Genomic DNA, 16,258 nt, shown 5'->3' on the forward strand with positions numbered 1-16,258 from the left:
GCCATGGCCGAGTGGTCTAGGGTGCCTGATTAGACATTTTAAATTCCCCGACCACGGCACCTATGCCTGTGAAATTGCGTTTTTTATCCTGCATTCAATCAAATGGAAATGCTAAATGTGTTCTTATTAACTAGGTGCGCAGTTTTTTTTAATGGACCTGCCTCATGTGACGTCACGAGATACATGTATGTAGCCTTGCAACCTTTCTCGAATTCAGGAAGATTTCAGGGGCCGCGGAACAGTTTTCAAAGTGGGGGGCTAGCTGAGCCAAAAGTGGGGGGCTGAAGCCCCCCCCCCCCCCCCGCTTCCGCGGCCCCTGGATTTGGGGTCCTTCCAGCAGCTTATTTCAAGAATTTAACTTCATTTTATGCAATTTTATCTATTTCATTATCTTTAACTTACACTTTTCCGCCATTTCTACTATACTATTTTCAGCCTAACTCAGAATCGATGTAGGCCCATATCTACTTTAAATGCATTGGAAAAATTTATTCCTACAAATTTTTTTTTCCCTATATATCAATATGCCGGGAAAAAATGTTGAAATGAAACAATAAATAACAAAGGGCGAGATATTGGAGGTGAAAATTGCACGTACGACTCAGACTACTGATCAGGAGAAAAACAATGTAAACACTTTTCGAAGAGAAGCGTTTAACCCACAACCCACAACCCACACCCGCCGTTACTTTGATTCAGAAGGGCAGATTTTCTTGGTGAAATCATTATCTACCACTACCATCATTTTCTATTCAGGAATATTTGTCAATGAAGATTCGGTGGAAAGACCCGTGAATGGAGTCCTGATAATCAATACTCCTTTTCTTGGATAGCACGGGTCAATGAGCACACAGCGTCCCGTTCACAATAGCAACCGACTAGTGGCGCAGAATTTAAATGTACACAACTAGTGCTCTCTTTTCAATAACACTGTGAGTTTCGTGCGTATACAAGAGAAGGACGGGTTGTTGTCATCATTCAAACTTGCAAAATATGTTTTATCGACATTAAAGGTTCATTGGACTTGTAAAGAAGCTACAAAATCATGGTAAGTAATCACAAAAATACTTTTAAATTGGGGGAAAATGTTATTTTACTGTGTGGTTTAATTAACAATTAAGCAGACTCTTATATAGGCCTACATGTACATGTCAAGAGTGACATTACCAGAGCTGCCGACCTGAAGATAGGTATATTTCAGTATCTTAAAACTGAAAATCAGCATTTTCAAAGAAATGTCATAGAATACATAAAACTGAACCAATAGAAATCGGCATTTTGCATGAAACTATCAGTATTCTCATTTTCTGTTCTAAATCATGTAAATACCGAAAATTAGTAGTATTTTGCAGCTCTGCATTACATTGTAAAAAAATGAAACATAAGTTGCATTTTATTCAATTTCGAGGAAAATAATACTTTTCACGAACCTACAATACCTGGTTTATGGGGAATTGGGCAAGGCATAGACAACATATAAATCGTTTATATTCTAACCATTTCTACAATCGTCAAAATTAAGAAGCGTTTAATAACATGTCCAATGACGTTACGATATTATAGACGCCATGATGCTATTCAAGGGATTATGATGCCTACAGGATCCCGTAGGCAATATAACAAAGACCTATCTTAAATGAGAAGCCTTCATTTCAGTTTTAAAAGGCAGATAACGAGAATCTCCTTGAGGTATTTCAATAAATTCTATACTGTACATCCGACCACCCATCTTTCGGATATTTCTGAAATGAGTTGTGTACAGTGTCTGACTTGTAGTTCATATGAAAATTTTTATTGCTCTCAAATTATCATGACCTGAGCAATTCTAGAAGTGAAGTTAAAATGGGGGTCCGGTCAATTAAGTCTACAAAAATGTTGATTATACTATAGATGAATAATTGCAAGAGTGGCAACCGAGCAAGCAACTAGGCAAGCTTAATAATTAAATGCCAATCCCGGCGCAAATTGGGCGATAGTATTGAACGTCATATGGATATGCTACTAAACTTGAAGACAAAAGGTATAAGCACTTGTGAAAAAGAATAACACCACCATGAAAACTATTTTACAAAAAGTATAAATGAGTTTGTCCGACAGAAAAAATACGAGTGAAAAAAAAGAAGTTTTCAAACAGGATTAATTAGTGAAGGAAAAAGGGCATTAACTTCCATCAGATCGGGGTTAAATTAAGAATTTGTAACATACAAGGAAGCATCCACCCCCTGCTATCCAAAGGGATTACACCCCTGTGACCCCTCCCCTCCACATCTGTACTTGAATGTATATTAACTTTGCTTTATTTACTTTACAATAAAATGTCAATATCATTATTATCATCTGCCGAGTGTCTGTTTTCTTAAGGCGTGTTAAAAAACACACACAAACAAAAAACGTTGAAAGCATCATTGTCGTAGACCTATGTCCACAACATGAAAGAAATCTTTGTGAAAATTTTACATGATATTGAATCAATTTTATTATTTCGGACAAAACTCTGAGTTCCCTCTGTAATAAAGGTTCGCTTGAAAATATTTCACGACAACATTTTCAAAGTCTTTATTTGTAAATCCAGAAAATTAGCACCAATTTCATTTATTTTCTGACACAGGATCTGTCTGCTGATTCCCCTAATTTCCTCTTGAACGATCTGTCACCTCGGAAGAACCCTGTAAAACTGAATGTTCCTGCATCGTTTGGCCGGCGTTCTCCTCTCAAACCTACTGGCAAATCTTCATCTTTCATCAGCAGCTCCCTAAGTTCCATCCACGGCGGTCGCGTTCTAAAGGAACTCAACTCATTCCGCAATCAGGGTCTCCTCTGCGATGTTTCCATAGTAGCCAATGGGACCAAGATTGATGCTCACCGAACCATACTTGCAGCAAACAGCAAATATTTGAGAGATCAGCTTCTGAGGATTGCTTCACGAGGAAAGTCGCCGGTCAACAAACCAGAGATTCAGTTAGACGGGATATCTGTCGGAACACTCCGTTCGGTGACGTCATTCATGTATACATCTGAGCTGGGTGAGGACTGTTCCATAGAGCACATCTTAGATGTCTTCTGCGCGGCAGTTAAACTTAAAATGCCAGAACTGAAGCAGCACTGTGTAGAACAAACCAGGAACTTGCTCAAACCTGACATATACCTCCTTGCACTGAGACAGGCAGGGAAGGCTGAATGTGAGAAAATCACAACAAGCATTGAGAAATATATCGCAGAGAATTTCATGCTACTTGTCAATAGCAGTGATGACTTCTTGAACATCCCAGCTGCTAACATCATGGCTATCAGTCAACTTGAAGAATTTCAGAAGAATGGTTCTGCAGCAGAGTTGCTTCATGCCCTGATATCTTGGATCAAGAGTGACCCTGAGGCTCGAATACAGCATATAGAATCTTTACTTGATGCAATCCGCTTCCATGATATTCTCCCGTCAGCCATCCGCGTTGAGATCTCGTCCATAGAATCCAACCTGGTTAGATTGGAGGATGCGCCACTGAAGCAGAAGCTGTTGTCATGCATTGCCTCTCATACTCAAGACTGCATCCGCCCTTCAAAGATGACGCAAGCCCCTGGGAAGACATCCTTTCTGTTGGTTGGTGGAGATGATACCACTGGAGCTCCAATTGACAGAACCTTTACATTTAATCCAATGGTAGGAGACTGGACAGAAGGAACTCAAATGCCTATTTGTAGGCTAGATCATGCCAGTGCGGTTCTCAATGGTCTTCTTTATGTTGCAGGTTAGTATGAAAGTTTCTCTAAAATCAGTTCTTCAGTAGACCTACTGTAAGAGGTGGTGCCAGAAAACTGTAAAAATACTTATCATTTGAGGCATTTATCTACTTTTGCCACTCTCCACTCACGTGAAGTACATGGGTACCTGGAAGGAAGTAATTCCTTGAATACCTGAGCAGCACATGATCAGGATATTACGTACTATGTAAATGTTGCATATCACTGTTATCATCATTATATGAGAGGCAGCTAATTGTGTAAAGAATGGTCTGCCCCTCTAATCCTCTGTCTGATCAGGATGCTCAAGATATGTGCAAAAACAATGAGGAAATCCTGGGGCTTTTCTTTAGGCATTCATAATCTCATTACCTAAATCCTGAAAGAACATACAGTCCAGTAATATGCAATAGATATTTTGATGACAAGATCAAAATTAATGGGCAAGCAGTGAGTTTGGCTTTGTAAGTAAACATACACATTGCACAATGATATTTCTAGACAAGTTTTGTGATATCAATGTCCGAAGCTTTCAGATCCTTGTCCAAATTTCCTACTATCTATCATCTTTCCTCTTGTCTTTATTATGCACAGGAGGCCAACACTCTGCACACAGCAAGGCAGCAGACAGCATTGGTACTGTCCATGCATACGACACCAAGACTTCAACCTGGACACAGTTATGCCCCATGCAGAAGCGTCGCGCAGTCTTTACCGTGAACAGCCTCAACAATCGACTGTATGCAGTTGGGGGGAAGAACGCCCACGGTTCCCTGGCCAGCGTTGAATTCTATGACCCTGCCTCAGAGACATGGACCTACGTAAGCCACATGTACACAGGACTGTTCGGGCATGCCAGTGTGGTCCTTGATGACAAGATGTACGTCTCAGGTGGAGTCGTTGCCGGGCGTCACTTCACCAACGCCCTCCAGTGCTACCATCCCAAGTCTGACAAGTGGATCCACATGTCTCCCATGTCATCAAAGAGGGCGTTTCATATGATGTGCGCAGTTGGAGGTAAGCTGTATGTCTTTGGAGGCAACACCAGAAACTCATCTGCTAAACGGATAGACTGTGAGTCTATGGAGTGTTATGACCCTGACACAGACAGATGGGAGACCATCGAGAACATGCCACGTCCTGTGTGCTTTGCAGCAGCCGCAGCATTGGAGGATAAGATCTACGTGTTCGGAGGTTACAGCGGTAAGAAGGCCAAACGCTATGCAGATATACAGTGCTTTGACATCCAGAGCAGAACATGGTCTCTGGTTGGTCAGCTGCCAGACCCTATCATGAGGCTCTCAATCAGTGCTTTGAAAGCACCATCCGCTCTGATCGTTCATTGACCCTTTTTGGGCTAGGAACAAAACAGTTGAAATCGATTGGACAATTTGCAACAACCAGTCTGAACTTATGTTAAAAGGCCAACAACAGCTGATCTTCATATATACGTCAACTGCCTACCATTCAGGGATTTGGGTTTTGCTTTCTCACTTACTGTTCTTAAAAATATATAAATCTTGTAACTACATCATGACGGCAAAAATTTTAAGGAAATGTGTGGATGGCAACGTAGACACATTGGGAGCATTTCATCGAGCTAATGGTCAGTTACTTTCACTTACAACTGTTAGGCGCAACTGAAATCCTTGCATCTACTTGGCTGGAAGCTAAATTCGTCAGTGAAAAATCACTGACAAGGTGCTTGATCAAAAAATCCCAAGGAAAGCGATGACCAATTCATCACATAGCAACACATTATTGAGTAAAACTACAATATTTAGAACAAAGACTGTTTTTTTACCTTTGACTTGCAAACTGATATAGGAAACTTTCTAATAATTACATTGCAGATGTCACTTGACACCATATATTTCCCCATCTTCAGTTGACCTGAAGTGGCACCAGCTTATATTATACACATTTTACAGGGTACATCTTGAGCACATGTCTGTAAAAATTAGACTCATATTGTATGATTGTGAAAACATGATTGATATTATACCACTATATGTACAGCTACTGAATTTCTAATAATACTAAAATCCTTTAAAATATATAACTGTAGATGAATTAATGAATAAATAAGATATTTCTAAAATATATAAATATGACTTATATATTTTTGCTAATGTGTTTTATATATCATATAACCACTGACTGAAATTAACTATTTGAAACTTAATAATAAAATTTTTGAAAAATTAAGGGAAGATGAGATTTATACCTCTTTTGTGCACAAATTTGAATTTGATGATTTGTAAATACTATCCTTGATACACCTTTTTCTGCTGTTATTTTCACTTAACTCTTTGTGCGCTGGGTCAGGAACCCCTCTGTGCTGAATTAATCAGGGAGGGAAGCACTGATTGTTTGAGCACGAAATGCGAAGTTCGCTCGGCACCGAGTGTGCATTGGTACAAAGCACGCGTGAAAAGTGTTAAAGAGGAATCCCATCAAGTTGCTACGAAAAACAGAAATATGAGAGTACATTTCAATGAATGATTGGTGAAATTACAGAGTAATGATTTTGAAAAGTTCTATTATTATGACAACACATGAGCACAGCTCTACGATGTGTTTGTGTACTACAATGCACTGATATTTCTCAGAAAAATTTAATCATTCTACCTATGCGGTGTATAAATAAAATAGGCACTTTATTTCATACATCCTTATATGAAAAAAATCTAAACCTTTGTGAATCATTAACAAACTGTTAACTCTAATAAAGAACATGGAGAATAGCAAGCAAATGCTGTTACAAATCTCAAATTATGATAATTTAATCTACACAGTACAAGTGTATGAATTAACTTCTGTACATATGAAGAGAAGGAACCCATCTATTATAAATGGTTAAAAATTCACATAACCTTTACATATAATCAATCTAACATAAATATTCAGTCATCGAGCTAGATATAAATTCATTTTGATATAGGTTTTCAGCATTTGGCTGAAACTTTAGGTCCATATGCTATTTCTTTTCTTCTAACCAGCACTTTGTCTTTTGCCAGAAAATGAGAATTAGATACAGCTGACAAGATAAACTAAGTTCCCCTCTGAAACACTTTTTTAAGATTACAAGGCAACAAAATGAATAATATCACACAGAAGTGGTGTTAAACCATAAACATTGCAAGGACCAAACAAGATCATTTATTGCTTGCACAATTTGTTCCAATGACCTCCCAACTACCAATCATAATTGTTATTTTGAATCTCTGATTTGATCACAAACCCCTGAGTAGCTAGACCCTGATATCAGTGATATCACTCTTCTACAGCAAACACTGTGAGATGATAAAAGAACTGTCCTAACCTTATATACACTTTGTCTAAAACTGATTGGGCATTGTTGTATTGCCTGTAATCCAAGCTACAATGCGAAAGTTCTGAACCGATGCAGAGGCTCAAGGTTTGAGTTTTGAGCCCTGACCATGTCCTTCGGATGACGACATTCAAGGTCGGTACCAAGCATGCGTAATCATACATTATTGAAACACAGATGTACAAGCTAAATGCACAAACACACACACACTAGATTGGTCTAATTCCAGATGGACTATCAGCATTATCAGCATTTAGTCTTAACCCTTTTATGGTCCCCCTTTCCTTTTCTTGACCTGGCATTTTATCTAATTGCAAAATGATTGTAAAGGCCACTTGTGCTACCAATCTATTGCCATGTTTTTATGGTCTAATTACCTTTTTTCATTGTAATCTTAGCAAAAATCAGCTCAAGTTACATGTATGTTAGACTGAAAGGGTTACCAAAACTGGATATTAGACCAAATATTGAAATACAACTAAATACTTGAACTGAATAAATGAATAATGATGAACTGGGTCCAGTCACATAAAGGATACCATTACAATAAGTTTGCCATCATTGGTAGCTTCCATGGTGAAGATTCTCAACAGCCAATCAAAATTAAAGATAGAATGAAAGTTACCACTGGATGACAGATTTACCATAATGGTACCTTAAACACAATGGCCAGTATTCTGAAGTCAGGTTTAACTTAGACCATGGTCTAACTCTGTGCTAAAATTATGGGAAGCCAAAAGTGTCAAAATGTTTAATAAGTTGCATGTTTCTTATATTCACTGTGCTCTTTCCTGATTCATCGATGGTGAAGATGATCATCTATTTATACTTCCTAGACAATTGTGAATGATTTGAGAGCCAAATGAGCTGAAATATGATATCTCTACTGTTGGTGATTTATGTAACAATTGGCTATCCATACTTAAACCACAAATTTAAACCCGAGTTTAAGTTAAACCAGACTTCAGAATACGGGCCAATCGGGCCCTGTACTGACAGCACAGAAACGTTGTTAGCATTAACAATGCGCTTGCGCTAACAGAGGCCCTGTTACAACCGGTATTGTGGCAGCGATGCCCAATGTCACTACTTACACATTGAAATAAATGTTTTGACTTCACAATCCCAAAGATGTGACTGGGCTTACTCTTCGCGCTCTGTTAGGCTAACAACGTTTCCGTGCAGTCGGCACTGGTTGTTAGCAAAATGATGTTAGACCATGCAGAGTTCAATTAACTGTTAGAACAAGTGGTTATTGATGAAACAAGAGTGTACCTTATCAATCCTTCAATCTTGCAGTCGGTATAACGTCGATGATATCGTGGGAAAACTGTCAATAACTTTTTTCAGGTAATGGATGTGTCTTCGCTAGGTTCTGATGGGGTATTGTGAAATATCAGATCTGTGAAATCAAATAGAGACAAATTCAAATTTCCAAATTCATATTCAGTTCAGTTTTATGTAAAAATCTCAACAAAAACTTAATATCAGGAGGGACACAGAAGAAGTTACGATACCTAATTAGCAAAATAAAATAAAAATCTTGGTTTGCATGAAATAATTATATTTGCTCATATAGCACTTAGCACTTTATCAGAGACCCTCTAAGTGCTCTACAGTAATGCAGCATAATTACCCTGGCTTTAGCAGAGCAACTGTTATGCACAATACGTTTCAAGGAATAAATTCCTACAAGGTACCCATTCACCTCACCTGGGTTGAGTGGAACACAATATAGGTAAATTTCTTGCTAGAGGAAAGCACGCTATGGCTTGGAATCAAATTATGTACCTTAGATTGAAAAACGGGAGTCATAACTAGACCACAACGCCCCCATGATAAGGTATATCAAAATTTAGATGAAATTGTCACGATGTGATTTTAGCCGGGTAGAATTGTCTCTTAATTTTAAATGTTATAAGCTCACCATTTTCATTGTACAGTACTTCTTTGAGATACAAGCCATGAGCAGGAGCCATTGTAGTACCATGCATGTGACTGTTATCACATGACTGCAACATGGTTGTGATGTCTGAGGGCGCTATACGACCCAGACCAACTGCGACTAACGCTCCTGTCATTCTACGAATCTGAGGAACAGACAAAAATTCAGAAATAAGTTGTAATCGTCATGTTTGATCTGTTGTCTAAATCTATACAAGACTTAGATAATCCATGCAAATCAGTGGCACAATACATGAATTTCCTAAATAGGATAATTCCAAAACATTCCTCCTTTCAATGGAAAGAGGATACTATCAGTTGGTCTTAACATAAACATTTTAAGATAAACTATATTAATAATAGAAAGAAGAAATTTGCCTTTAAGTTTATTTGTATAAAAAAACAGAAAATTTTGAGAGGAAAAATACTTTTTTCGCTATTAGGTAAAATTATTATTGCAGTTTGAATGTCACTCAAGTGTGCCTATATTACAGGACTACAACTGGTCAAAATGTTGCATTTTAGGATAGGAACCTGACCAGACCAGACTGAGAAGTTGAGGACTTTGGGTGGTGCTTTACTACAAAGCTGCTTGCTTTAAAAAGTAAAAACTTGAATTATGATCTCTATAGCCTAACTAACCTGTCTGTATAAGAAGGATCTACTCTGAAAGGTCACCTCGAGGAAATCTAACCGAGCTGTCTCGTTACAGTGATGATCAAGAAATCCATGCGTGGTCCTGAAGTCAATCATATTGATGGTCTTGATGGGAGATTTCTTGTCGTCATCTACGCTGGTACTCCTGAAGGTGGTGAAATCATGGGTACCAAGAAATCTTTTGGATGCTTCCTCCATTGACGGGATGTCAAGCCTTTGGTATCAAGAATATCCAAATCAATATCAACACGGTGTCAGATTTTTAGTTTTAATGGATTTATTTGAAGACCCATTTACTATATGTGATGCCAGTCTGTACATATGCAAAAATCTCATGAAATTGTTGATGGTGACACAATATTTGCTACTGCGACAATTGCTCCATTTTGTCTAAGACATAGAGTTCGGGTTGCAATAGGGTTTTATGTTAGGGTTAGGTTTAGGATAGGGTACATGTTAAATCCAGGGCTGAACTTGGTCATTCCATTAGTATGGGGAAAATACAGCGGAGCAATTGTCGCTGGAGCAAATACCATGGGACCCTTGTTGATACATCTCAGGATGACTAACAAGGTTACCAGTATGCAGAAACAGTACTGGTATTTTGATAGAAGGGACAGGGTGGCCTGACAGAAAGTGTTACCATATATAGTTACAAGTCCCAGCAATCTTTTCACCTTTTTAAAATACTTTTCTTTCTTCACTCTTTTCTGTCCCTTTTATAATCTTCTTCATATTTTAATCACTTGAAAAATTATAGGATTATATTTAATGAGGGAAGGTAATGAGGAAAAAAGTTTGTATATTCTTCTGATTTTCTGTCAACAGGGAAAAAATACAGGATTTCATTCTAAAAAAGGGATGCACTTTTCCTCATGGGGAAAGTCACAATTTACAATTTGGGATTATATCACATTCCTCCAGTCAGTATGTTCCTGTTACTTTTATACCACACACTAAACAAGTAAATTGCCAATTGGTCTACAACTACTGTGTCTATTAACCATTTGGTCTAATGTCAGATGGTCTAATCCAGTTTTGTATACAGCATGGGCTCCGTAACACAAAGGTTTGCAAGCAATCGCTAAATGCCAGTGACCAATCAAGATCATTGTTGCATGCGCTTTGTTTAAAATACTGACCGGGAACCAATCAGTGGGGTTCTTTCATATTTGCAAGTCATCGCAAACCTTTGTGATACAGAGCCCAGGTTGCCACATAATCCTTTGGTCTAATTGCCATTTAGCCATTTGTACCATTTTAACAAATTGAAATTTAGGCTGTATCATATTTCTCTAATATCCCTATGGTTTAATACAATTTGTATATGGTTATAGCATGGCACTACTAGGAGGGTTCCATGGTTAAAGAAACTGCTTCTGAATCAAATTCCATTTGACAAAGTGAAAAATAAGTCAAAGTATAAACTGGTTCCATGACATTTGCTCCGGATACAATTGCTCCGATGGAAAATCTGCAAGTTAAGCAATACATAAAATTTAATGTCCAAACTAAATAAACCCTAATCCTAATCTTTACATTATTCTGAACCAAAAACTCTATTACAATCCTAACTCTCACCCCATGTCCTCCGAGATATTAAGATTGGAGCAAATGTTGCAGGAGCAAATGCCGTGTCACTGTATAAATTAGACCAACTTGACCAAGTAAATACAGTGCGTCCCAGAAAAAACGAAACCGAGATTAAGCGATGATTTATCATAAGTTAATCACAAATACAATAGACAAATGACCTACCAATGTAAAGCTTAGAATCTCCTCTTTCATCTGATATTACTTAAATTATTCCTCATTCACGCATGAGTGAGCAAAAACAATTTGAAGAAAGGATACCAAAAACTCATTTGGCGGGGGATATCTGAATTTCAAAAAGAAAATCCCATGCCTAAAAAGTTCAATATCTGCTCTTTTATTTGATACCTTAATCACAAAAAGTGGTCAAGAAGTAAAAAAGTTATGTTACCTCGAAACAATGCTTGTATTTCCATAATTTCATTAAATAAACGTGTTTTCATCGGTTTCCCACAGAAGCTATCGCATGGTTAACAAAAGACTTAATGCATGGCTGATCGTCAACAAAACGGAGTGTCAAGTGAGTTTGAACGCTAGCCGGTAGACCCTCTTCATTTTATGAAATTATTGAAATTCAAGCCTTATTTCAAATAACCGGAACTTTGTTATTTCTTGACCATTTTCTATAATTGAGGTATCAAATTAAAGAGCAGATATTGAACTTTCTAAAAATTTGGTTTTCTTTTTGAAACCCAGATACAGCCCGCCAAATGACTTTTTGGTATCCCCTTTTCAAATTGTTTTTGCTCACTCATACGTGAATGAGAAATAATGTAAGCAATTTCAGATGAAAGAGGAGATTCTAAGCTTTACAATGGTAGGTCATTTGTCTATTTTATTTGTGATTAAGTTATGATAAATCATCGATAAATCTCGGTTTCGTTTTTTGTAGGACGCACTGTATATACTAGTAACTACATGTACATGTATACACTCACCTTTGTTCGATAGCCCAGCACCTATCCTTTTCAAAGACGGGCAGCTGTATCTGTCTACATCCCAAGGCAAGGCGATAGAGGTATGTTCTTCCCATGGCAAGATGTTGGCTGTGAAAGTTGTCTGGAACTCTCAAAGTCTTGATGATTCTGATAGGGGGGTGAGGTTTCACAAAAAAAGCTGATTATAAGAGATATGTTCTACATAGCAAGACAGATGTTGGCTGTGAAAATTGTCTGGAACTCTCAAAGTCTTGATAATTCTGATCGCAGGGGAGAGGTTTCACAAAGGGTAACATAATATTGCTCAGAAAATTGTGTTTTTTACACATAAGCAGGTTGGGGAGAGTATACTCAGACAACAAGTACAAATATTGTATGCGCATTGTCACTCATGCATGGCTTTGAGTCCGCCCTCCCTGGAAATGAAATGGTAGAATACATAGAAGAGAGAAAGATATCTATTTTATATTGTAAGAATCAAAATCATCAACTAGATCAGCTGAAGTTTTTCCATACAACCCATGGTCTTCTTGTTTCAAAATGCATACATTTCTTATTTTAAAAATTATTCCTTACTGCTTATCGTTGTTCACTTCTGATACCGATTCATAAATTTAGGGCAAACTTTTCTTTGAAAGGATTTCAAAATTTAAGATGTAGGCTTATTGACCATTACCTGATATCCTGATGCTGTAGTTTCTTATTGACAGCCGCCGTAATGCTTTCTGGAGGTATATCCCGAGGTTCACCGGTTCTCTTGGACCTGAAGACCATGTCGAAATGAGCTGTATTACACAAGGCATGGACTCCGGAGTCTGTTCTGCTGGAAACATGAAGCCGAACAGGATCTACTGGTCTCAGCTCGTCCAATGCTCCCTGCAAGTGACATACCAAAAAGATGAGACTTGAGTTACAATAGTTACAACAGGTTTAACAATGGAGCTTGGCAGTTCTCAAGTAGTAGAAGAGACAGGGGCACAGTTATAAAATTCTGAAATCATCATCATTATCCCACTTTCATTTCTTGTTTTTATTACTTATGTTATCATCCTCATCATCACCATTGTCATTATTTCATGTATTATCATGAAAACCATCATTATCACCATTATCATCATTATTATTAATATCATTATTATTATTATCATCAATTACATTACTATTATTATATCTATCATTTCTATTACTAATATTTTATCATTATCATTTTTATTGCTATCATCAGCATTATTATTATTATTATTGCTACAATTTTTAAGAAATCATTATCATTATTATAACTAGTAAAATATGTATGATCCCGGTCAAGAGATTATCATGCCATGCCCCATGCAGTGGACAAAATTACAATACCCATGGCTGATCTGTAAAAAAAAAGCTTAGTAATCGATCATATGGGGATGACGAACTACGATTGATTGCACGGAATATTGTTTATGATCTGTAATCAGCTTCACTGTCAAATGTATCAATTGCCAACTTTATGTTACTGGGCCTTGGTTGCAATATGAACTTGGAATATAATTTGTTTCTGGATTTAGATGGGATTACTTACTTCAAGTACATTTTGGACACCAATAAACCTTTCTCCAGCAGCAGAATGACCAGTCGTTCTAACAACACCCCTACATATTAATAAAAGAAACAATTTAAGTTCATTATGATCACATTATAATAATTATGAGTTCATCAATATGATCGCATAATGAACTAGCCAAGCCTACGAATCCCCGGGTTGCAGTATGTATAAGCCTATATCATAACATATATAGTAGGCCTATATACATTAATTTAGTATACATTTTACACGAGGGGGGCAGTCAATAAAATTGCTGTAGGCTACATATGCATGATCAAATTATTTCCAAAAAGCCCCTAAATGAGTTTTTCTGTGTGCAAAATAACCTCCTAAACAAGGTTTTCGTGGGCTTCATTTACACATTTTGGCCCCTAACAAGTTGTCGCCAGAATATGACCCTAAACAAGTTTTGTCTCGGGCCCGAACACTTTTCAGAAACAAGGAGGAAAAAGCCCCAAAGAAAAAGCTCGGGGGAAAAAAACACACCCTAAACACATTTGGCTAGTCTTAAAAAAAGAAGAGCTTTGGACAAAAATACCCTAAATATGTTTGACCCTTGACCAGTCTTTAAAAACCACCCTTTTTTGAAAATCAGTGTTATATTCATACATCCTCAACGAGTGCACGTGCGGCCCCGGCCCGTGTCCAAGACTGAGAAAAACACCCCTTTAAACACGTTTTTGGTCATGCATGTGTATAGACAGCTGGCAGCCGTCTGTTTCGAGGAGTTTTTTAACATTTTTTTGTTTTTTTAATTTCTCCTCATACACAGACGGCTCGCTAGCGTGCAGCCACCATTAGGGGACTTGCAATGCAAAATCCCCCCGTCGGGGCTATTCAATTTTTGTCTTTAATGGATAAAAATTTTGAAAATTAACGCGACCAAAATGCAAATTAATATTTCCTCTTGGCATTAATTGCCAAAAAACGGAGAAAAATCAAGTTAAAAGGAACAAAAACAGTGACTTACCTCGGCTGTCGCGCAAATTCACTTCCCCGTTTTATCCGATCTTAAGTACATAAACATATTGCCATTGAGTCCCCTGTACAGATCGCGCTAGAACTTCGGTCTCTGTATTTGGTGAGTGAAGCCAACGGAGTTCAGCTGAACAACCAACATAACAGAGACCGAAGCTTTTGGTCTAGCATGTGTACAGGAATATATTTGACCCCCCCCCCCCCCCCCGGACCCTACCCTGACAAACTTGATCATCAAGCCAGGTTCATTGGTAGAGAAGACACACTCGCACAAGCATGCGAGGTTAGTTATGGAGAAGACAAGTCTCCTTTTGTGCACTCATCCTACGAACGAGGTTATAATATAATGCTTTTGTGAAGTTTTGGCTTTTGCAGATGGACTCAGTCAGTCAGATAGCACTTTCTGATGCAATAAACCACTAACTATATTATAATTATAACATAACCTTGATAACTGGCATTAGCAGGGTCTGTTAAAGCTATTTTGCAGTTAAGTCCATTACAAAATTGCGACTTTCCTCTGCTCTGCAAACTGTGAATGTGTGATTGTGAATTACTACTAGTAATGTAGCGTTAGACTGTCGGTGGCCTCGGCGCGACCAGCTGAACATACAACGTGGACTCTTTTTTGCACGCCGGGACTGCCGAGGCAGCGGGTCCGACCAAGAGCTGCAGCTACTGCTGAGTGCTGAGTGCTGGCTGCATTGCTCACACGCACACAGTCATTTCGTTTTCAGAATGAGCCAGAAGTGGCAACTCAAGACAAAAGATAGCTGATAGGTATCATAAATATAAAACAAATCAAAATTTCGAAAATCATACCTATATCTTGTTCCAATGTATTGGAAATAAACGATAAAACGTCCCATTTTTACAGCGGTGGAAACGAACACATGCACATCCACCCTCCGACGTTAGCAGACGTAATAATGTATGGAACGCCAAAGAGCAAAATATTTAGATCGTTCATATTTATCTTCTGAATTAATCGCAGTTTATAATAACTTGTATTTGATATCTTAATCTAAAAAAATTGTATGTTTTTCTTTTGATATCAATCTTTTTCAAGTATTCCTCTTTTGAATCATATTCGTCTTTTTTTATATCTCCATCTAGCCTTCTATTATGACGAATGCGGGGAGAGGCGTGGAGTTTGTTTCGTGCTTCTTCTTCCCAGGACCAAAATCCAATTGAAACCAGTTGGATTTCCAACTGGTTTCAATTGGTTTCAATTGGTTTCAATTGGTTTCAATTGGTTTTAACCCTAATTCTCCCGGGGGGGGGCCATAATGGCCCCCCCCCCTCGACAATTTTCGCGATATATCCGCTGCGCAAAATTTTTTGACCTCGCCGCTCACTGACTTTTTACTTTCAAGTCTCGCGCAAATTTTGAGACCAAATTTGTGACGCCCGGATACGCGGTTACGACATTACGCAACATTATGTAAGTGCATGTCAGACCCAAAATTGCTCATAAACGTGATTTCATGTACAAATCCA

The 16,258-nt window shown here is 38.0% G+C and overlaps 2 protein-coding genes across 2 annotated transcripts; one reads left to right on the plus strand and one right to left on the minus strand.

Annotated features, from left to right (window-relative positions):
* Nucleotides 1-756: 756 nt before the first annotated feature.
* On the plus strand, nt 757-5,943 carry LOC129276585 (kelch-like protein 26). The gene is made up of 3 exons (XM_054912969.2): nt 757-1,048; nt 2,609-3,743; nt 4,330-5,943. Exons 1-3 carry the CDS (start codon nt 1,046-1,048, stop codon nt 5,079-5,081), a joined length of 1,890 nt encoding a protein of 629 aa, XP_054768944.2. The 5' UTR covers nt 757-1,045; the 3' UTR covers nt 5,082-5,943.
* On the minus strand, nt 5,519-15,695 carry LOC129276214 (tRNA pseudouridine synthase-like 1). The gene is made up of 7 exons (XM_064109285.1): nt 15,581-15,695; nt 13,757-13,826; nt 12,878-13,077; nt 12,202-12,348; nt 9,656-9,884; nt 8,997-9,159; nt 5,519-8,471 (listed from the first exon to the last, which is right to left on the minus strand). The coding sequence occupies exons 1-7, from the start codon at nt 15,625-15,627 to the stop codon at nt 8,416-8,418; spliced, it is 912 nt and encodes a 303-aa protein (XP_063965355.1). The 5' UTR covers nt 15,628-15,695; the 3' UTR covers nt 5,519-8,415.
* Between the last annotated feature and the right edge of the window lie 563 nt (nt 15,696-16,258).

The sequence above is a fragment of the Lytechinus pictus genome, chromosome 14 (genome assembly GCF_037042905.1).
Source record: "Lytechinus pictus isolate F3 Inbred chromosome 14, Lp3.0, whole genome shotgun sequence".
Classification (NCBI taxonomy): Eukaryota; Metazoa; Echinodermata; class Echinoidea; order Temnopleuroida; family Toxopneustidae; genus Lytechinus; species Lytechinus pictus.